The following is a 23,843-nucleotide window of genomic DNA, read 5'->3' as shown; positions in this document are numbered from 1 at the left end:
GCCTGCAGTTTTTGAACCTAACCTTACATTTAACTGTCATTCTGAGACCTATTACACAGTATAAATAACATACTGTGCCTATTATTTTAATAAATAGTATAATAGCTACAGCTTAAATTATTTCGATATTATGTGGACACGAAAGTCTTTAAAGAATAGAATTCATTTAAAAAGAATAATTAATACAGACATAAGTTATTTTGGAACCACACATATCATCCATCAACAAGTACCTGCTGTAAAAGACACACATGATGATAAGTACGAAAAGCAGTTAAAAGACTTCCAAACCATAACTAATGTGACGAAGAAAGTACGAACTAAAAAACCACAGAAACCTCCCTTTGTTAAAAATTTCCTTCTAGGCAAATTTGACACTGATCTCCTCGCTTTTCCTGAGCTAAATAAAGAAGATACTAAACTCCTCGAACAGGATGTAAGTTTAGTTAGGAATTTAATGAAGCAAAATCATATGGTAGACTCTACTTCAATGACAAGGAAATTTCGTCAGAATCTGTCTGATTTTAAAGCTCTAGGACTGCAAGCTGCCCAATTAATGAATGGAAGGGAATGTAATGTTACTGAAGCTTCTGTATTTTTAGGTAAGCTTATAGTATGAATACTCATAATCCATAACATTGCATCTATCCATTTTTGTACTCATGATTGTCATTTATGTTAATTGTAGTTGTTTTCTATTTTGCTCTAAAATCAATTTCATGATGAATAATTTATTATCTACTCATTTATACATCTTCTTGTAAATTAAATCCACCAATGCCAATTATTTTTAAATTACTTAAGTTTTCAATGCTTGTAGAGGCTTTATCTGAACATAACTTGAGAAATTCTATAGTCAACAATGAACAGTTGGGGATACAGACTCTAAATAGTTTTGGAAATGATCAACAAAAAGGAAAATATTTAACAAAGCTAATGAATGGTGATATGTTATCCGCAACATGTATATCTGAGCCTCATGCAGTAGATTTCAATTCTTTTAAGACAAAAGCTCAACTATCCTCAGATGGGAAGTATTGGGTAAGTGTACTGTATTTAATATAGAGTTTAAAAATTGAAGGGGCAATTTATAGACAGAATACCAGTGTAGTATGAGGATAACACCTCTATGAACCTGAAATTTATATCAATGGATTCTGTTTCAGTTAGTGAACAATGATCATTGCTTATTATTGAAGAAAAGTGTTTTAAGAAAACATTAAAATTTGAATTTATTTTCTACTTTTTCAGCTAAATTCACTAAAAATTTAGTAAAAAATTACTTGTATGCTTTAAGCATCAACTGTAGTTTCACTTTACTGCTTGTTTTTCATGATAGATATTAATAGGAACTGTTATGTAGCACTGTAACATTACCTTTACATTGCTCTTTTGTTATTCTTATTTTTTTTTATAATTTTCTGTTGTCATCTCTTAATGGTGTTAATTTTACTCTGTTCGTATTTTGTAAAACCTGGTTACATTCACTGTCAAACCAGTTCTTTATTCTTTTTTGTTTGTATCTCACCAGTTACTTTTTTCGGTCATATAGGAATTTCATGCAATGGACATAACCTTAGCATCTGAATTATAAGAAGCGATTAATTACAGGGACCCGATCCATCAACTGAGCATGTGCAATCTTTGAAATGACATCAAAAGTGACAATCTCCAACCTAAAAAAATCTGAACAAATTTATAAAACGATTTTTAAACAAAGGCATAAAAATCGGAAATTTTAAAATATTTATTTCTACAGGTACATAGTTGTTACATTCATTACTATAGAGAATAAATAACTTCTACTTTGAGTAATAAGAAAGAAAATCACATTAATCTAATGTATATTGATGACTTTGATATTAACTGTCCAAGATTGTTTATTTTGTTATAGTAGAATAAGCATATGGAGATTGTTAATTTATTCTATTCAATTCTATTCTATTCAAAACAATTTTTATTCCACAAGGCAAGATACCCCTTAACATTTTCATTTGAAGGTTCGAAATATTTCGAACGCAGTCGCCTCGTACATTATTTTGTAAATTGATATATTTGTCAATTATTTTGTAAACTGATATTATTTGGCAATGGAGCCAGAAACCTCAAAAAAGGAATTGCTAGATTGCTACAGATGGTTAGCAGATGACAATTTTTTAAATCTTTTTTGGAAAAATGGACCTGCTTTTTGTTAGGTATTTGTTAGTACTTGCAGATGCAGTGTACTTTCAGAGTGCATTGGCAGTGGTTATATTGTGAGAAAATAAAATATTTTATTATCAGGGCTACATTTATTGTTGCCCCAGGGAGCTAACTAACATTTAACCAGATATTTCATGTTTTTGTTTGTTTTCAATTTTCATTTCATATAATTATATTAAGTGCTCTTGCCCATATTTTTAGATGTGAGTATGAAATAATTGACCATATGGCAACACATACATATATTAAGCTTACATTGAATGTCAATTATATCTCTAGGTTATGCTCATTGCCGAAAAACCATAATTAGCCATTTTTTCTACAGTTTTCCTTTGTTATTCCTAGCTTTATTTATTACATTGTCATTAATACCTTGATGCTCAAATCGGATTTCTTCATTTACTTATTTTTCATATATATTTTATTAATTTAATATATTTTCTTCCAATCATGTCTACATTTTATTTATTATTTTGTTTATTTCTGGTTGCTGTTAATTTACTTTTAACAGTTAATCCTCAAATCATTATTTATCATCTGTATATGTTTCTGTTCACAAATATGTATTTTTGTATTATTGGTTTTGATAATTATACTGTAGTGAAGTTAGAATAAGTACACTATATAATATACAGCTGTAACAATTATCACAGAAAATTGTGTTCCTCACACTTTGTAAGTCGATCTTTTAAAATGTCTCAATATTAAACTGCTTTATAATTTCTAAACCAAACCCTACAAAATCGAAACAAGTCAGTATAGGGAGACAAATGTGGCAAATGCCTATTGCATATACACTGATGGCTCCAAAATGAAAGAAGGCTCAGGATGCGGGATATACTCCAGATCACTGAACTGAAGAATAAAGTGGGGTATGGGCAAAAATGCCAGCTTAGTTCAGACAGAACTGACTGGTATCTCTATAGCCGCAAAAGAGATAACCCAAAAAGGTATAGCAGAGAAAACTATAAAGTTAAAGGACACAATAAGAATAAAGGCAACCGTATTGCTGACCAATTATCTAGGAAGGCGGCAGGCCTAAGACTTTTAGGACCTGGGGATCTTTTTGGTTGGTCAACTACAACAATCGCGGAAATTGTCAAATGTCACTCCCGTACGCAAACCGTAAAAAGATGGGCGAAGGGCAAGGATGTAAACCTGCCAGGGTAACACTAAGTAACCTTGAAGAGTCAGCATCAAAGAAGTACTTGGGAATGACCAGGAAAAACCTACGTTTGACAGTTGGTTTTTTAACTGGTCATTGTCAACCAAGCAAAGACCTCCACACACTGGGGCTAGCAGACACACCTCTATATAGGAAGTGTGAACGAGAAGACGAAACTGTAGAGCATGTCCTATGTGAATGCCCAGAGTTATCGTTAATACAAGAGTACGCGTTCGGCGAGTCCTGGCCCACACCTGCCCATATAAGAGAGATGTCTCCTGGTGACTTGTCCACCTTATTAGGTGTAAATTTAAAATTAACTGAAAGATGCAAATGATTGAGTCTCACATTACGAAGATACCCAAAAACACCCACCGTAGATATCCAGTGAGAACTCTATTTGAATAAATTATCTACATATCAGCAATATAATATATAATACCATAAACAATTTTCTTTTAGTTTCTGTCCTTTTATGGTTAAAACTTAATAGTATGACTATATTGTAATTAACACTATTTTTTTATTTAAGCGGAAAACACACCTAAGCGATCATGACACGATGGCGTCACGATGTAGACCGCATTTGACTCGTCTGAAACAAACAAGTGAATCAGCATATACTGGTCATGATCTGCTGGCAATCAAAGGAATTTATACAGCGTTCTGATGGCAATCGCGGCGATATAAGTAGTTTAGCGTTCAGAACACAGCAGTTTAAATTTATCACTAGTCGCGTCGTTGTAAATAAAAATGGAAATCGAAAAACTTATTGAAATTGTAAAAAATATGATATATTGTTCGACCTGTCCCACCCAGATTACAAGAATGTATGTATTACATAGAGAGAGTAGAGTAAATTTTTATTTGCATAAATTTTTAAACATAATTGAGCAAATAACGTCACATTATTCATTACAGATTAAAATATATATATATATATATATATATATATATATATTGACATTACACATTTAAAATATATTAACATTACAAATTAAATATGCTGATCAAGGAGAAGGATAGGCCAGGTACTCCGCCACAGTGTAGGGCTCAATGTCAACTAGGTGTTGAAAAACCTTTCTTTTAAAAGCTCTATAGTGCGTTTCCTGTTGAATGTCAGATGGTAGACTATTATAAAATTTAACACACGCATACAAAGGACTTCTCTCTGTTATAGACAATCTGTGAAGTGGCAAATTCAAATTAAGGCTTCTTGTATTATATTCATGATTGGGAAGCAGGTGACAATCCAAAGAAAAATTTTTAAAAAGGAACATAATACATTCAAATATATAGATGGCTGAGAAAGTGAGTATATTGAGTGATTTGAATCGGCCTCTACAGGATTCTCCCGCCTTCAATCCTAAGATCACACGGACTGCCTTTTTTTGGACTATAAAGACAGTTGAGCTATCTACTGCAGCACCCCAGAAGATTACCCCATATCGCATAATAGAATAAAAGTTTGCATAATATACTGATAGTAAAATCCCCTGGTCTAGATAGCTCTTTAACACCCTTAATGAGTAGCAGGCTCTATTCAGTTTTTTTGTCGTATTTTGTATTTGTTCCCCCCAATTCAGATTCTGGTCAATATGAATACCAAGAAATTTAACTGATCTAGCAGGTTCCGTGTTTTGTGATAGGAAATTAATTGTATCTGGAAACTGCTCTCGTGATTGGCTGGTTCTAAAGTAGACAAAAACTGTCTTATCAGTATTAAGCAACAACCGATTTCCACTGAACCACTGTTCAGCCTTGCTTAGAATTTGCTCTGCCACTGTGAGGAGTGTTTCTAAAGTTTTTTCCCAGAAAAGCACATTTGAGTCATCAGCGAAATTTACAAGGTTTGAGGAACTACTAACCACCGCATTTGGAAGGTCGTTTATGTAGACCAAAAAGAGGAAAGGCCCCAGGACACTCCCCTGTGGTATGCCTAATTTTAAATTGATAGGATCAGAGTAAACCTTACATCCCCTTTTCTCCAGGCATACATTTTGCGACCTATCTGTGAGAAATGATTTTATCCAGTTTAATGCCGGTCCCTGTATTCATATTATTATGTATTACATTTCAAAAAAAATTATGCAAATAAAAATTTACTCTACTCTACTCTACTCTACTCTATTAAAAATAAAATCGTTCTCTAGCATCAACTGGTTCCCTAAAATTTGTTTGTTGTTTGATGATTTTTTGTCTGATCTAAACTTTCGTCAAAACTTTCAAAATTCATTCTAAAATATGTATAGAAACGGTTCTCATCTCTGTGAAGTTCTGGGTACAATTTATTAAATTCTCCTTGTTGCTTGCGCTTCAGGTTAATGTCATGTACCCAAACATCTCTTCTTTTTCTGCAAAATAAGCTGCATAAATATCTGCATTTGTAAATGGAAAAAATAAAACGCCTACGCATACCTTTTATTAAATTTTTGCAATGCTTCTTCTTCTTGTAAATTGTACATTTTATTAACTAAATTTCCAACTACTGTGCTATTTGTTCTGTAACGGTTTGCTACAGAAACCAAGATCGCCATCGTGGAGTGGTCGCTTAGATGTGTTCTCCGCTTTATTGTTATTATATATTTAGTCCTAAAAGATAAGCCCTTTGGTAGCCTCCCCCTCTCCCTCTTTCTCACTGAATATTGACTGTTATGACTGTGTACAGTAATTCCTTAAAAAATTATAGATCATACAATTGTATTTTGAGTGGAAGACTGATTATTATATAACCTGCATGTTTTCCTGATAGGAACAAAAGATTGTGTTGAAAAATATGTGAAAATAAAAATGCAATAAATAGCATTTTATCAGGAAGAAGAATTGTATATGAAGATTGTGATGGTTGTGATATTGTATTATACCTATAGTGGTTCTCGCTGAACAGGTACATACAAAAATTAGTTAAAGTATTTTAGTTATATGGTTTTATAAGATTGTTATTAATCTAATGACTTTTTTTTATTTTCTAGGTTTTAAATGGCATGAAATCTGCTGTGGTAAATGGAATATCTGCGAATATTCTCTTTGTTTATGCAGTATCACAAGTTGTAAAGCGGGATAATCTAGTGGAAACGGCATTAACCGTTTTTGCAATTGATAAAGATGTGCCGGGAATTAGTTGTCGTGAAGTTAGTAACAGTGGTTTAGAACTTGCAGATATAACTTTTACTGATGTTCAGATTCCAGTAGGTAAGCATTTTTATCGATAGAACTATCAACAATATCGCGAATCACAAAAGTTGTAAAATGACATGTTCTAGTAGAAACAACATTAACCGTTTTTGCAGTTGATAAAGATTTTCTAGAAATTAGTTGTCACGCAGTTAACAGTAGTGTTTTAGAACTTGCAGATATCAAATTTATGGATGTTCAGATTCCAATAAGCAAACATTTTTCCTAATATTCAAAAAAAGTTCCAACTTAAATATTTTTTTTACATATAAACTAAAGAGAATCAATCAATAACCAATTGAAATAAAAAAAAGTTAATAAAAATATACAAGAATATTGTGTATGTTCACTGTCATTTCCAATACCACTTTATATTCCTAAGGAAAACCTTTAATTGATTCCCAAAATCAATAACAAATTGCAATAAATTCAGCAAATTCCAAAACTAAAAAAAGTCGATAAAAATAAAAAAAAAATATTGTGCACATTCTCTGCCAATTCCAGTCAACTACAAAGGATGCCAATTCTATCATAATTTACTCAAGCCAAACAATGTCAACAATCGTATGAATATTCAACAAAACGCTAACAATACAACAACTAGACCTACAATGCGTACAGCAACATCAGTGCCTCTAACCCATTACCCAAAACAATCGCAAGGCAGCTATGCTAATGCAGTAAGAAATACTGAATAACAATCAAACGTTAATGGCATGATGAACAAATTCTTAGAGGAATTCAAAAACATGTTCCAACAATTATTACAACAAAACAGCGTGGTCCTAAACATGCTGACAACGCTTATATCTAAAACTCAATAGCTTCATTAAAATAGCAGAGTGGAATGCCAATGGACTTCCAAAGCACAAAAATGAGGTCGAGTTATTTCTACTACACACCGAAATTGATTCTGTTAATAAGTGAAAGTCATTTCACAAGTCAAACTTACTTCAAGATATCCCACCACACAACCTATTCCTCAAACCACCCAGACAATACAGCCCACGCTGGATCAGCTATTCTGATAAAAAATACTATTAAACATAAAAGTTTGCCAAAGTATGCTGAAAATTGCTTGCAACCTACAGTTATCAAAGTCAGTATGAGGTCTTACGAACTAACAGTCGCAGCAGTCTACTGTCCACCCTGATACAACTTAAAGAAAGAAGACTTTAAAAACTTCTTCGAAACTCTAGATTACAGGAGGAGACTTCAACAGCAAACATATATTATTTGGATCTCGTCTCACAACAACTAAAGGCAGAGAACTAGTAAGCCTAATACATGAAAACAACTACCACCCTTTGCCAACATGCTCTCCTACATACTGGCCAACGGATCCAAACAAAACACCTGATCTGCTGGATCTATTTATCACTCAGGGTTACATGGAGGTCATGCCGAACTATGATCTCTCATCTGACCACTTCCCAATTATAGCAACCATCAGCAGCTTTATAGTCTACAAAACGGCCACACGAAGGCTACACACTGGGAAAAATATCGCAGTAAATTAGAAAAAGATATAAGTCTACAAGTAAGCCTCAAAACAACAAGAGAGATAGACGAAACATGAACGGCTTCAAGCAACACTCTTATACAGGTCGTACAAAATGCTACACCTGCGAACAATACAGGTAGCAAAGCCCAATACATCCCAGCTGAAATTAAAAAGTTGGTAGCTCAAAAAAGAAAGCTAGGACCAAATGGCACCAAAAACATGCCCCAGCAGACAAGACTACATTAAACAGGCTAAGCAATCATATATATATATTTAGGGATTCTACAGTATTCACTGCCTTCCCTCGCTCAACCGTTTCCATCTCTCTCTGTTGTTCCATTCTCCATCGTTTAGGCCTCTCTTACTCATGGCGTCGTCTACTTCGTTCCTCCAGGATTTTCGGGGTCGTCCTCTTTTCCTCCTTCCTATGGGGCTCCATTCGGTTATTCTCTTTATCCATCTGCTGTCGCTAGTTCTTCTTACATGTCCATACCACTTTAATCTTTTTTGTTCTATATATGTTAGTATGTCTGTTTCTATTGAAACATGATTGCTAAGCAATCAACTACAATCCAAACTTAAAGAGACACAAGAACTGTCATTTGCAAACTACGTAACAAATCTAAACCGGTACAATAACTCAATATGGAAACCGATCAAAAACTCCAAAAAACCCAAGACTCCGGTATCTCCAATTAGAAACGAATAGGCACCAACACTACAGTGGGCCAGAAGTGATGAAGAAAAACAACGCTATTTGCCGAGCACCTAGCTCAAGTATTTACTCCCAACAACGACGCTTCAGATATTGAAATTGAAAGGGACATAAATAACATTCCAGAGAACATACCACTCATCAGACCACTAGCCAAAAATGAAGTTCAACAAGAAATCCAATATTTAAACATTAGAAATGCTCCTGGGCTGGACAAAATAACACCCAAGATGTTGAAGGAACTACCAGATAAAGGAATCATACTGATTACTCTTATCTTCAATGCTATTGTACGATTAAACTACTGGCCAAAGCTCTTTAAAACCGCTGAAATAATACTAATCCCAAAAGCAGGAAAAAATCCAAACGAGGTTTCATCATATAGGCCAATAAGCCTACTACCAGTCGTATCCAAAATACTTGAAAGGTTACTGTTACAAAAAATTAACTCAGACCCCAATACGGAGGAGCCTCCGTATTGTGTCCGAAACTGTTAAAATCCTATCTGAGTGGGAGAGAATTCCGAACAAGAGTGAATGAAAGTAATTCCAATAATTTTCCTATAAAGTCTGGTGTTCCACAGGGCAGCGTTTTTGGACCAATATTATATGTGCTATACACAGCAGATCTACCCTCCACTAATGAAACCATCACTGGCACGTTTGCAGATGATGCTGTCATCCTTGCAGCCGACGAAAATCCAATTACAGCATCTAACATTCTACAGGTACAACTGAATGAAATCGAGACATGGTCTTAAAAGTGGAGAATTAAAATGAATGAAACAAAATCAGTCCAAGTGACTTATACCTTGAGAAGAGACACGTCTCCCCCAGTTTAACTTAACAATATCCAACTTCCCCAATATTCTAGCACATAAATACCTAGGAATACATCTTGACTCAAAACTCACCTGGAAAGAACATATTCTTAAGAAGCGGAAACAAATTGACCTAAGAATGAAAGATCTAAACTGGTTAGTAGGCAGGAAATCGAAACAGCCTTGAAAACAAAATTATTGTATACAAAACCGTCATAAAACCTATCTGGACGTATGGAATCCAACTCCGGGGATGTGCGAGAAAGTCAAACACAGCTATAATTCAAAGATGCTAATCAAAAATACTCCGAACGATGGCTGATGTACTTTGGTATGTGTCAAACCTAACACTTCATGAAGAACTAAGAATCCCGTTCGTACAGGATGTAACACTAAATACAGCACGAAGCACCATGAAGCACTGGAATCACATAGTAACCCCTTACTCCAACCTCTGCTAGAACACCAAGCCAATAGGAGACTCAAAAGGAACTGGCCAGCTGACCTGAAAAACGGTTAAAGTGGTCTTGTCACTGGAGAAGACCTGACCACGAGAATACGAGCTCCTTGCTCCGCAGCCAGCAAATTAGCTTATAGAACTTTATTTGTGTTTTGATTGCTAAAGATTGTGTCATAATAAAAAAAAAATTAAGGAAAACCTTTAATTTATCTTTAAAACTTTTAACAGTCCTACAGTCTTTTAATTCATTAGGCCATTCATTGAATTCTTTGAAGCCTTTAAATATTAATAAGAGTTCATTGAGTTGCTATAATTGATTTTAAAAAAGTATATGCCATTTTTATTTCTCGTATCATGTCCGCGTGTATTAGGAAAATTGATAAATTGCTGAAAATAATCCGGCGCCACATTATTTTTAATTTTATAAGCCAAAATCAATGCAAAATAGTGAAATCTGTGATATACCGAAAACACTTCAATCTATTCAGCATTAAATTTATTGGTGTCAATCGGCCCATTCTTAATATTATATGTTTACCACGATTTTGTAATTTCTGAAGTTGCCCCATTTTATTTAGGTTGAACATATAAATATAATCAAAATGAGATTGGATTATTGAATTATATATAGCAAGCCTAGTTTCTGATATGATAATAATGATAAATTTTTTGCTACTCTTGTAAAAAACTATAATTTCTTGCTTGTGTATTTAGTTTTTTGTGTATTTAAACAAAATGTTTCAAATCCTACGTACATATTTATTAGTTGTTATTTCAATTTTTTTACCATTTAGGGGCAAATTAATGTTATTCATAGTTATTTTGCTATACTTATATTTACTGGTTATAATTAAAGCTTTAGTTTTTGATACATTTAATTTCAACTTATTTAATAATGTTAAAAAATTATAAACAGCTTCCAGAATCGTATTCATTTTTACCACTGCATTTTCTAAGCAGACATCACTACAAGCTATTAATGTATCGTCAGCAAAAAGAATAACAAACCCACAATCAACAAATAGATCAATATCATTTAAGTAGAGTATAAAAAGTAATGGTCCTAGGGCACTGCCCTGAGGTACACCTATATCAATGTTAAGTTCATCTGACATTAAATTATTGAATTTAACATTCTGCTTGCGATTTGATAGATAATTTTTAAGCCATTCAAACACTCCACCCCTAATGCTATATTGCCACAATTTTGTTAGTAAAATATTTCGGTTTATGGTCTCAAAGGCTCTCTGAAGATCACAAAAGTAATATCAGCAGAAATGACATTAACATATTCCTATGAGATTATGGTATCTGAGTGGTCCCAGAAGTATCCGGCCTTATCTAGAGATGGCGGTAGTTGTTTGAAAATACATATATCTGTATGAGAAAGTGCACAATATATAAGGTATATGTTTCAAGTTTTAAGACGCCACGTTGTTTAGTATGTGGCAGCCATCAACAGTGAATGTTTTCGGTGCATTTGGGAAAATTTGAGAAAATTGGTCATCGTTATGTGATACAATATTTCTATTTGAATGGGCTCAGCTCAACCAATATAAAAGCTGAACTGGATTCTACTCTGGGTGAGTCTGCTCCTTTATTTACAACAGAAAAATATTTTGAAAGTACGTGAGCTAGCATACTTGATAGGCATTTCAAAAAATGTGTTCATATCACATATTAACCGAAAATGTGGACATGAAGCTATGTGCAAGATATGTGCCGCATTGTTTACTCACACTCGAGTGAAAACAATGTTGTGAAGATGTTTCAATTGAGTGTTTAGCAAAGTTTCACAATAACAAAGCAGAATTTTTGTGCTGTTTCATCACCACTGATGGAACATGGGTTCATCACTTTACACCCGAGATCGTTTCATCGGCAGGCAAGATCATGCCATCGGTTTTTTAGTTTAATTTTCATTGGATATTAAAAAAAAAAGGGAAAAAATAACAACAGTGAGTATTATGAGAACTTATTGCACCGTTTGAGTGAATAAATCAAGTAAAAACGTCGCATTTGGTTAAGACAAAACTATTGTTTCATCAATACTATGCACCATCTCCCGGATCCGTTATTGAAATGGTCAAAATTCATGTATTAAAGTTTGAACTGCTACTTAATGCACCCGATTCGCCAGATTTAGCCCCCTCGGATTATTTTCTGTTGGCAAACTTGAAAAAATGACGCAGTGGTCAAAGATTTTCCAACCATGAAGAAGTAATGTTAATGGCAATTTTGAGGAGCAAGACAGTTCTTATTATAAATAGAATATCGATCTAATTGAACATCACTCGGAAAGTGTATAGAGCCGAAAGAATGTTGAAAAATAAATACATTTTTTCTTCTACTTCTTAAACCGCCGACGTATATAAGAGTGCCGCATACTATTGGTCTATTAAGTTTAGGTAAGTGGAATGGATAAGAGGAACCTCGCAACCTAGGCTGAAAGTACTAGTTCGAGGTCTATTTTTATTATCGATGGAAATAAAATTGGAAAAAGTGTTACTTAACGTTGTAGATAATTGTTGGTTCTCGATTCCAAATAGTGAGATGTAAAGACCTGGTCTTGAATGTTGAATGCGCCGGAAGCCATACAATGGATGCTGGATGAAGCCACTTGACTGATATGTAATGATAACTGTACTCAGATAACAGGAAAACTTCTTTACAAAGATGGAACAAATCTAAAGCTACAAATAACAAAATTCAAAATTCCGAGTCTTTTAAGTTCTTTACTGGATCTTCTACTCTACTTGATCTAAGAGTCCCTCTAACCCGCCGATGCATATGCTAATCGATAGTTTGGGGGTATTTGGAAAGCATTCTTAATTTTTCAGCTCCTGAGGGCCGATACAATACAGACCACTACATGACTATCAGAAAACACAATGTGAATCTACTATCATGAAAACTATCAAGAATGATCTCATCTTGGCGAGATGAAATCTTAAAATCTCACTTTCGGCGAGGCTGGAGGTTATTGTAGAATTTCTCGTCGCTAAAAGAAATATAAGGCAAGCGAGAAATAAGTCTTTAAAAAGGGGCACAATGCAGCATTATACGATACATACTTTACGTAAGGTATTTATGTAAAATATGTATAAAGGGAATAAATGCCATGTTCTTGACAGAAAAAGATTAAATGTAAACCTAATTAAAATAATATTTATTCTAGGTACTTAAATAAATCTAATTCATACTTAATATAAATCTAACTTGATATCACTGCAATATAAAGTGATAAGAAACAGAATTGAATGCTCTACAAGTTTTCTAAATTAGGATTCTGAAAGCAAACTTTTTCGGAAGACACAGCTAAATAAATGAAGGTCTTATTTTCCAAGACATCTTATTATGACCACGTTTAAATATAAGTTAAATTTCACCTATTATAACGACGTTTAAATTTACCAAATACCAAAACCAAATAATATATTTTTTAGAAAACGTAATTGGAGAAGTTAACAAAGCACAGTTTATTTTATCAAAAATAATAACAGATCTCAGATTAAGTGTAGGTCCCATGGCTATCAGTGTCTCGAAAAAAATTCTTAATAATGTCGTTACAGACATAAGAAACAAATCTGACGATAGAAATTTGTTACATGAAACTGACGCAATAAGAGACAGCATTGCTCAGGTATAGTATAAAAATTTGGATTTTAATTATGGCATATATTATGTAACAGGACATAAATTACGGAATATGTATGTATGTAGAACGTTAACAGGCCTTTTAGGCCCATTGCTGAATGGATAATTTCTGTTTTCTGTTCTTAGCTGTCAGCTTTCAATCTCTGATTCCCACCTCTCTGACATCTTCCATCACTACATTTCTCCATTTCTTTCTTGGTCTTTCTCCCTTTTTTCCCTCAGGTACTCTCCAATTTTCCCTAGTTTTGTATACTCTTATTTTTGTATTACGAGATATATCTTTAGCCTTAATTATTTTGTTTATGGTCCCAGCACATCTGTTGCTTTTGGTCAGTCTTAGGTTGATTTCAGTTTCAGAACACCTTTTTTTACCTTTTTTACATAGCACAAATGGTTCTTCTAATTGTCATTTTTACCAATCTTACTATTTTTTTCTGGCACTTGGAATTCTTTTAGCGTTTCTATTAATTTGTTTCTAACTATTGTATCGTAGGCGGCTTTGTAATCAATGAAAAGTACTTGTGCTGAAATGTTGTATTCATAGCAATTGATCAGGATTTGTTTTAACATAAAAATGTGATCGGTTGTTGATCTTCACTTGCGAAATCCTCCCTGGTATTCTCCTAGATTCTTCTCCACATATATTTCTAATCGTTTTTAATTAGTATGGCAAGCAGTTTGTATATTACCTCTAACAACCTAATTACCGGTGATTTTTTGATTTTTCATATATTTTATTATTGCTTCAATTTCTTCTCTTGTGGACTTTGGTATTTCTTCTACTGCTATTTAGTTTCTACTGTTCTGCTGGGGTTTAGGAACATTATAATTTTCTTCGATAGTCACTCCGCCATTTAGCAACTCTTCGAAATATTTTTTCCATCTTTCACATATTTGGCCTTCGTCCACTATCAAGTTTCCTTGCTTATCTTTTACATTCATTGTTCTTCCCAGGTATCCAGTTTTAACTGTATTTTATCTATGTAGAAATTTTTTATTTCGTTTTTCTTGTAATTTTCTCAATTCGTTTTATTGTATCATCGATATACTTCCTTTTCCGCGTCCTTAAGATGTTCTTTACATTTTTTCGTTGTTTGGCATACCATGTTTCTCTTCTCTTGTATTAAGATGTGGTGATTTGATTAGTTTCATTTGATTCCGTAATTTTCCACTTTCCTTTATATATATATATATATATATATATATATATATATATATATATATATATATATAAGAAATACAGGATATTAATGACTGTCGATATAAACAAAAACACAAGTTTATTAGGGCTGCAGTCAGAAGGTTGGCCGAGATTACAGTGTCTTGAAAAAGGAATAAAACCATTCCAAAAGCTCGACAAAAAATCAAAAGAGTGTTTCTCTAACATCTCGGCCAACCTTCTGACTGCAGCCCTAATAAACTTGTGGTTTTGTATACCACCAGTTACAGTTGGCACAAGAGGCCAAAAAAAAACTTAAGTTTTTTTCAGATGGTAGTGTCCCTATATGCCATGGAAAGTATGTTGTACCTTACAACAGGACTTACCGATAATTTTAAAGATCAGGATATCGAAGTGGAGTCTTCGATCGTTAAGGTAAGTTTTATTTATTGCTAACTGATTTCAAGATACATATTTATAGATAATCATGAATATTCTACTCTTACTAAGACCATTTTGGGGACAATATCCCTAAAATTGGTAATTTGTCCCATTTCTAAAGGCGTGCGTATCGTTCGTGTTAAGTTCTGATGTGATTTAATTTTCGACAGGTTTTGGGAGGCAACCCAAACCCCTAGATGTTTCCCGCTATATCCGGTATATTGCTGCGTTGAGTTTCGAATCATTCGTGAACCCTCTCTCTCTCCAATGGCGCTACATCCCAAATCGGGCCTTGGCCTCCTCCAAACTATGCCTCCAACCTTGTCGGTACCGCGCCGATCTTCTCCAGGTTCTCACGTCTAGCAAATTTTGCGCGTTTGCTGCCACTTCTTCTCTTCTTTAGGTGCCGTCTTCTTAGCGAAGGTTGGCGATGACCTCTGCAAAGTCTTCCCTATTTTGGGCTTTCCTTATTAAACTTTGAAAGTCTAATCCTGTCCAATTTTTGATGTTGCGCAGCTAGGTCATTTGTCGTCTACCCGGGCCGCGTCTGCCTTCTATTTTCCCTTCTATAATAAGCTGAAGGAAGTTATACCTGTCGTGTCTAAATATGTGTCCAAGATAAGACGTTTTACGCTTCTTGACAATTTCCACTTCATCCTCCCATCTTTTCCGTGGCGTTCTTTTTGGTCTTGTGCCCTGCATTTTACTATCTAGGGCTCTTTTCGACAATCTTTCTGTCTCCATTCTTACTACATGACCAGCCCAGCGAAGTCTCCGAAGTTTAATGAATTCTGAGATCGGTGTCTCTTTGAACAGTTGGTAGAGTTCATGGTTGTACCTGGATCTCCATATTCCGTTTTCGTTAATAGGTCCAAATATCTTTGTTAGGACTTTTCTTTCGAAGACTTCCAGTTTTCTTTTTGTCTCTTCTGTCATCACCCATATCTCGCATGCATAACATACTATTGGTTTGATAATAGTTTTGTAGACCCTGATTTTCGATCTCCAGTGTGTGTTTTTGGAGCGGAACACATGATCGAGTGAAAAATAAGCTTTGTTTCCCTTTACTATTCTTCTTTGGATTTCTGGTTCTTCTGTTCCATCCGTGTTTAATGCAACTCCTAAATATGTGAAACTTTCTACCGTTTCAATATCGTCCTCTAATTCAACTGTGCGTATGTTTCCCCTAGCTCTTGTCTGTGTTAACTTTTTTGTCTTTTGAATATTTATTTCTAGTCCGGTCTCTTTTGCCTTTGTTTTTAATTGTGAATATATTTCTGCCGCCTCTTTTGTTCTGCGAGACATGATGCTGATATCATCGGCATAGGCGGCAATCTGTATTGATTTATTTGTTAGGAGATTACCTCTTCCTATATTCAGCTGTCTTATCACATATTAAAAGGTCAGGTTGAATAGTGTCGGTGCCAGCCCATCTCCTTGCTTGAATCCTTGCACTATTGTAAGTTTTCAGTAAGCTCATTTTAGAGTTGCTATTGACGAATCTATTGTTGTTTTTACCAGTCGGATGTATTTTTGGGGGATAGTCTTCTTCTTATTGTAGTTCCTTCTCCTATCAGAGGTTGGCTATCATCACAGCTATCCGTACCTTATGGGCGGCTGCTCTAAAAAGATCTACTGAGCTGCACCTATACCACTCTCTTAGGTTTCTCAGCCAGGAAATTCTTCGTCTTCCTATGGATCTCTTACCCTTGATTTTACCTTGCATTATGAGCCTTAATATCTCATATTTCGCACCTCTGGTAATGTGGCCTAAATATTGGGGGATATTAAAGCTCTGCAATATTTGATATAACTTGTCCCTATTAATTGAGTCGTAGGCTTGTTTGAAATCTATGAATATGTTGTGGACGTCAATGTGGTATTCCCACGATTTGTTTAAAATTTGTTTCACTGTGAATACTTGGTCAGTTGTAGATCTTCCTTGTCGGAAACCGGTTTGATATTCCCCGACAATATTTTCAGTTAGTTGTTGGAGTTCCCACACTTTTCAATAGGAATTAAGTTGCTTAAGGAGTTATGGGTGTTTTTCTTTAGATTAGTGATAGTTTCCCATGCTTCCGTAGTCTGAGAACCACCAATTAAATTTTCAACAAGGACACATTTTTGTTCCCAGAAATTGTTTTTTGCTTCTTTTATTTGATTACCTACTTGTCCGTTTTTCCTTTGATATGTTACTCTATTGCTAGATGTTTTATTTGTTAGCCATTTCTTATATATTTTATAGCCAGTGGAGAAATATCATTAATCAGACTATTCGAGCTGCTGAAGCTCAATGATGAACCACAAGACATCTGCCAATATGTTAATGACTATGATGATGAATAGGTACTGTGTTTTAGCTTTTTCTAGATTGTGCTATAAATTTATACACCTAATATAAGTTTTTATTTTATAGGTGTTCAGTTCATACAGCACTCTGAAACTAGCAACTGCTGCGCTGGAGCTCTCAGGCATAAATTGTATGTCTAACTCACATTGGCTCCATCCCTTACTCCAAGAAGCACTTCGTTTTAAAACCTTAAATGAACCTGATGATAGTTTAAAAATTATTTTGGCATTGTTATGTCTCCAACATGCAGGGGTAAGTAGTGTGCTTAATGTGTTATAGTACATTTCATGAATTTGCCACTATTTTGGATTAGCCGTGTTAAGAAAGTTAATAACAAATTCTCCCAATATTTGAAGTATTAAATTTGTATTAAAAATATAAAATAGTTTTAATGCATCGATAATATTTATTTTTTAGAAAGATCTGAATGATTTAGTGACCAAGATTAGAAATCCACTATTTCATATACATTTTGGGCTACGAAGAGCGTGGACAAACAGAAGAAATAACGAAGATAACCCTAAATTGGATTTGGAATTGGGTGATTATCTTCATCCATCATTGGAAAATAGTTCCAAACAGTTAGAGTAAGTAAATAATTGTATCTTTTTAAGAATACTAAATGCTCTACATTTCTTACTTTTTTGTTCAGTACCAATAGTCCAGGAAACGAAGGTTTTGATCTGGCAATTTTTTCAGAAAAGATCGATTTACTCGAAAATTTGAGAATAAGTACTGGATAGTCCAAGGATCAAAATCTATACGATGCCGAAAGGCACTTTTACCCTGGTCGTGGTGGCCACCCTATCTCAATGGTGGAAATTTTTTATTATATTTTGACCGCAAAAATTGGTAGAAAAGTTAATTCTAAGCAAAAAATGTTCTTTAATTTTTTTTTATAAAATAGTTTTCGATTCATAGTTTTATATCGAAAAAATAAATATTACCACCTAATTGCCCCCTTAATTAAAATTAGTCGTTGGGCTTATTCGGACTTCTTTATTTATGTATTATTAATAAATTCTAGAAGGTTGACCGATTTTGAATGATTAGGTAAAAAAATGGAGTGTAAAGCGAATAACGAATTTTTGTAGTTTGGAAAAAATGACTCTTCAAAATAGAAAGATTAGCATTAGAGATATGAAAAATGTTAAATAGAAAATTGTAGCTTTTTTAATATCCAAGAATTTGGTTTGCGAAAATTTTTTGTAAGGCAAAAAATGAGTGAGATATTGACAATTAAAACTTGTACTAACATGCAAAAACTACCTTTACCAACCCTTTCATAGTCGCCCCTTTTTGAAACTTTGAAGGGTTATAAAAGGATTTAATATTAATAGCCTTGTAGCTCTTGTAAAAACCTACAAAATGTTTTTTTACAGAACTTTCTAAGGTAAAAAATAAAGTCATGGTTAAAAAACCAATAAATTTTTTGAAAAAAATTAAGAAATTCAATTGGCATACTTATACTCGACTTCATGGAAGCATAGAATACATACGAATACGTATGTATACATATTTGTGTATGCGTGGATCCGTAAAGTTTAGGTGGGACAAATCTACTAGTAGTTGAACCAGTGATGCAAGAAGAATCAGATTTGCAGAAAATCATTGCCAGAGCCAAAAAGGACAAGGTAATTTATTTCCTTAAACTTGGGAAACAAAATGCTCCATCAGTAATATATTCTAGTGAAAGTTTTAAAGTAGATTACCCAAACAGTTCAAAATTAATAGCTTTTTCACATGCACTCACTGGATATGACACTTCTTCGGCATTTTACAATAAAGGCAAAATTTTTTTTGGTCTTTGATTTAAGAGAACAGAAACTGAAAAAAATTTAACAGCCGGCAGGTACTGTGCAAATTTATTGTATGGAACTGCTAAAGAGTTCAATACATTAAAAGTTTTACTCGAGCGAATGCCCTATGTGTCATTTATCAAAGCTTCTACGAAAATTAGCGTCGAGTCAAGTTGCCAGTCACTCTGGTCTACTGTAGATGCTTTATATGAGAGAGAACTCAAAAAGGACTTACCTTCAGTTTCAGCAGTGGCTTGGAAACTACAATATTCAGCCAACTGACTTGGGGTGGTTTTCAAAAGATGGATTGTTGCATCCATTAAAACTGATGCAATTGATGATATTATGTCAGTACAAAAGGCTGCGGTGTCTCATGTAGCTGAAAAAAAAAACGGGTTATATTGTAACCCAACTTGCTCTGATTGTTCTGGTGATAATTGCAGTAATAGTACTCCAATAATAGAAGATAAGAAGGTGAAAGAAGCGACATGAATCTCGGAAATGAAGTTTGAAATTTAATAATGTATAATATACGAGTATGTGAGAGTTGATTTATAAAATTATATGATTTACAAATATTTGTATGTGTAATTGTATTATTATACAGTAGACTCCCTCTATAACGAGAACTGAAATGACAGACTAATTACCTCGTTATAAGCCGATCTCGTTATATCAGACAACAATAATACTGTGTATACATATGAATATGTAGTTTTCTAAAACATTAACTTCCTATAGTGAAGCTATTCGGAGCAATATAAGATGCTAAATATTGTTTGAATGGCGTTTTTGAAAAAAATTTGTTTACTTTTATTGTCAATGAAATACATTAAAACAAAAAAGAGTTGTTTACTTTTATTGTCAATGATATAAAACAAAAAATCTGTACTTACATTTTTTCCAACTATATTTTCAATGATATCATAAACAATTGCTTCTGCAATTGGAAGGTGCAAATGGTCAAACCCCTACACTGACACTTGTGAATCATAAATTGTAAATTCCAACAGCACAATATCGGTCGGTAGATTAAACAGAAGTTTATTGCGGGCGGCAGTTAAAAAGGGTATTTATTAATAGCCACGGCCGGACCTTATCTTATTATATATATAGAGACAAATCTTATTTTCTCTCGGTATAACCAAATTTGCCTCGCTATAGAGGGTTATATTTTTATTTTTATTTACTAGGGTTATAGTCCAATAGACATTTCACGGAACATCTAATGTACCTACCTCGTTATAAGAGAAATCTCGTGATAACTGTGTTCGTTATAGAGGGAGTATACTGTAATTATTGTAAATATATATATATATATATATATATATATATATATATATATATATATATATATATATATATATATCTATATATATAAATAAGTTCAAATTATTGGGTATAGTGGTCTATAATAAAAATCTTTCTTTTTTCTAAATTACTCAATATTTCGCTATTTATTTAAAAGCTTCCTCAGGAGTAAACTAAAAACAATTTGAACATTACAAAAAATGGCGTACAAATACATTTTAAAACACTTACAGAATTTATATATATATATATATATATATATATATATATTAAAGAGTTGTATTAATTTAATATTTCGATTATCATTACATAACTGACTCACTCTTTGTTATCTTAAGATTTTTATACATTTTGGCAATGAGAGGCTACTTTTAACCCTTAAAAATGAATTTTCAAAGGGTTGAAATATTTAATAATCATACTTAGAGCACCAAAAAATCAATACTTAATTCATCTTAACCAAATTTCAATGTTTATAAACTTTTTTGTAGAATTCGGAAAAACGGTAGTTTTTACGATTAAAAAATAAATTTTCAAGGGTGGAAATTCTCAGAAATTATATTAAAAATATCAAACTATTACTACCCAAATCATTCGGTGCAAATTTTATCGTCCTTAAGCTTTTTTTATAATTTTGAGAAATTAGGGGTAGTTTTCACTCTTAAAAATGAATTGTTAAAGTGTTGAAATAGTTAACAATTATAGTTAGAGTACAATACAATCATTATTTAATTTATCTGCCCCAAATTTCATTCTTTTTAAGCTTTTTATAGATTTTGGCAATTAGGGGTAGTTTTCACTCTTAAAAAATAAAAAGCGCCCGTCGGCACAATATAGATTTTGAAGTTAAGTTGAACTTTGGCCCATTTTAAGCTTGGTTTCCTGGACTACAGGCGGTAGGGCATTATATTATGTTTTTATAATTATGTTAACTAATTTGTAGGTATTGTATTAAAAGATTAGAATTTGCTGCAGAAATCTTGCTTGCTAGGTACGGTCCAGATGTATTAAATTTCCACATGGACATCAGAAGATTAGCAGATTCAATTATAGATACTTATGCGATAGCAGCTTGTTTAAGTAAGTAGATCATATATTAAAAGTACACTCAAATCTATAACCATGATACAATTAAAAGAAGATATGACTTTGCACAGGTGGGTCGGGCTATGTGACGTCAGGCTGTGAGTAGAGTAGAATAGAAATGTTTCAAAACCTCGTGGACATCGTAAATACGCATTCCCTAAAAAAATAAATGGATCCTAAAAACATGCACCATTTTAATTTCATAGGAAATTGGGCGACAGGGTAGGATTTTTACGTGCTAATGATGTCGAGTATTTTCAATAAACATGACATATATGTTTCCCTAATTTTAAACATTCCAGTTAGTCATCGCATTTTTATTTTATCTCACATTGAAAGATGTAATGAAAATTTACGACTTCTGGTCTTCACTGCCGATAAGAATTGCTGTGTATTTGTGTAAATGTAAAATATTTACATTGCACTAATTTGGCTTGTAAATGAACCTTTTAAGAACTGAAAAAATCTAGAGGACAAATAAAAAAATAACACATTAATGTATGATAGAAAAATAATAGGATTTTGGTTTTAAATTCAGCAAAATATGTTTATACGATGTTTCATAAAAGACAAAAGACCGCAGAGTAATGTTCAAGGGGTCGCCCATACAAAAAGTTGTCCTAATTTATTAAACAGTTTTGTATAAATCCATTTTTAGGTTGGGATAAGGGCCTCAAACAACTAAAAACAACGTTTTAAAATCAAATAAGCCCAAACTAGAGTATCAGAAGCTGTTCAGAAACTATTTCCTTAATTATCCTCTTCACTGTACTTTCTGAGGTACCAGTTGCTTGAGCCACTCGCTCTATTACGGGTAAAGGAGTTGTGCAATATCCCAAATCTTTTTCTCGTTTCATAAATAAATCAATGTTAAAAATAATTTGCATCCCTTGTCCATGGACCACTTTTCCATTGTTACTTTCCCTGTAAAACCGCTAGGTTTTAGATAATAGATAAAATGTTAAATATTATGTGTTATGTTTAAGAAAAACATTTACAAAAAAATGAAAAGAAAAGTACTTTAAAAGTGTGTAAAGCATTTAATTTCTAGCTGAGCCACTTTGGCTTTATACACTTTAGTAACTAAATACTTTATACACTTTTAAAGAGCTTTTCATTTTAATTCATTAATTTATCATAAGCGTTTACAAAACATATCAATCGTTTGCAAAAAATATTAAAATAAACAATAAAGTTATTAGATTTTACACACTTTTAGTGAAGTTCTTTTTAATTCATTAATTTATCATAAGTGTACAAAACATACAAGTTATTTACAAAAAAATATTAAAATAAACATAATTTAACTTACATTTTTAGGATCTTACTGTAAAATGTTAAAAACGACTTGAGACGCACTGAAAATAAATAGTACCTCACTATAAAATATTAAAAACGAGTGTTCACAAAAAAATAAAAATATTAAAGCTATTTCACTAACACAAAAAACTAGTTCGTCTCTGTCTCGCTACGATAACGCACTGACGAGAACTGCATGTTTTTAGCAATGCCTGATATTACTGTTTCGTCCGTAGATCGACGTCACTAAATGATTACGCCAGTTCCACGACATTATAAATTATCCTTAAACAAATAGTGAATTAAATTATTGTGAATAACGTATGGACCTTTATTATTTGTCTTGGATTGTGGAACATTTGAACAAATATATGGACAATCCATAATTGTCCATATATTTAATATTTCTGATTTATTTTGTTTTTAGGCAGAGCTTCCAGATCTTACTGTATCGGTTTGCAACATGGAGACGTAGAAATGATGCTCGCTACGACGTTTACAAATTCTGCTACAGAAAGAGTAAAGGAAAACGTATTGAAAATATATTCAGGGCCCTATAATACAAACGATGAAAATCACAGGTTGATATCCAAAAAGATGTTTAAGTTTAAGGAATATTTTGTCAAACATCCCCTTACTAGAAATTTTTAGCTGTTATGTAATTTGTTAATAGGTATCTAATAAAGTTTTTTAAAGTTTAA

General features: G+C 33.1%; 1 protein-coding gene across 1 annotated transcript; it reads left to right on the top strand.

Annotated features, from left to right (window-relative positions):
- Egm (acyl-CoA dehydrogenase family member enigma) lies at positions 1-23,843 on the top strand. The gene is made up of 9 exons (XM_072530251.1): positions 1-602; positions 821-1,041; positions 6,340-6,559; positions 13,487-13,683; positions 15,187-15,291; positions 17,714-17,899; positions 18,065-18,234; positions 21,701-21,837; positions 23,570-23,843. The coding sequence occupies exons 1-9, from the start codon at positions 131-133 to the stop codon at positions 23,791-23,793; spliced, it is 1,932 nt and encodes a 643-aa protein (XP_072386352.1). The 5' UTR covers positions 1-130; the 3' UTR covers positions 23,794-23,843.

Source organism: Diabrotica undecimpunctata, chromosome 4 (assembly GCF_040954645.1).
Source record: "Diabrotica undecimpunctata isolate CICGRU chromosome 4, icDiaUnde3, whole genome shotgun sequence".
In the NCBI taxonomy this organism is placed as follows: domain Eukaryota; kingdom Metazoa; phylum Arthropoda; class Insecta; order Coleoptera; family Chrysomelidae; genus Diabrotica; species Diabrotica undecimpunctata.
Note: the sequence above shows the minus strand (reverse complement) of the source record. Positions and strands in the feature narration are given on the sequence as shown.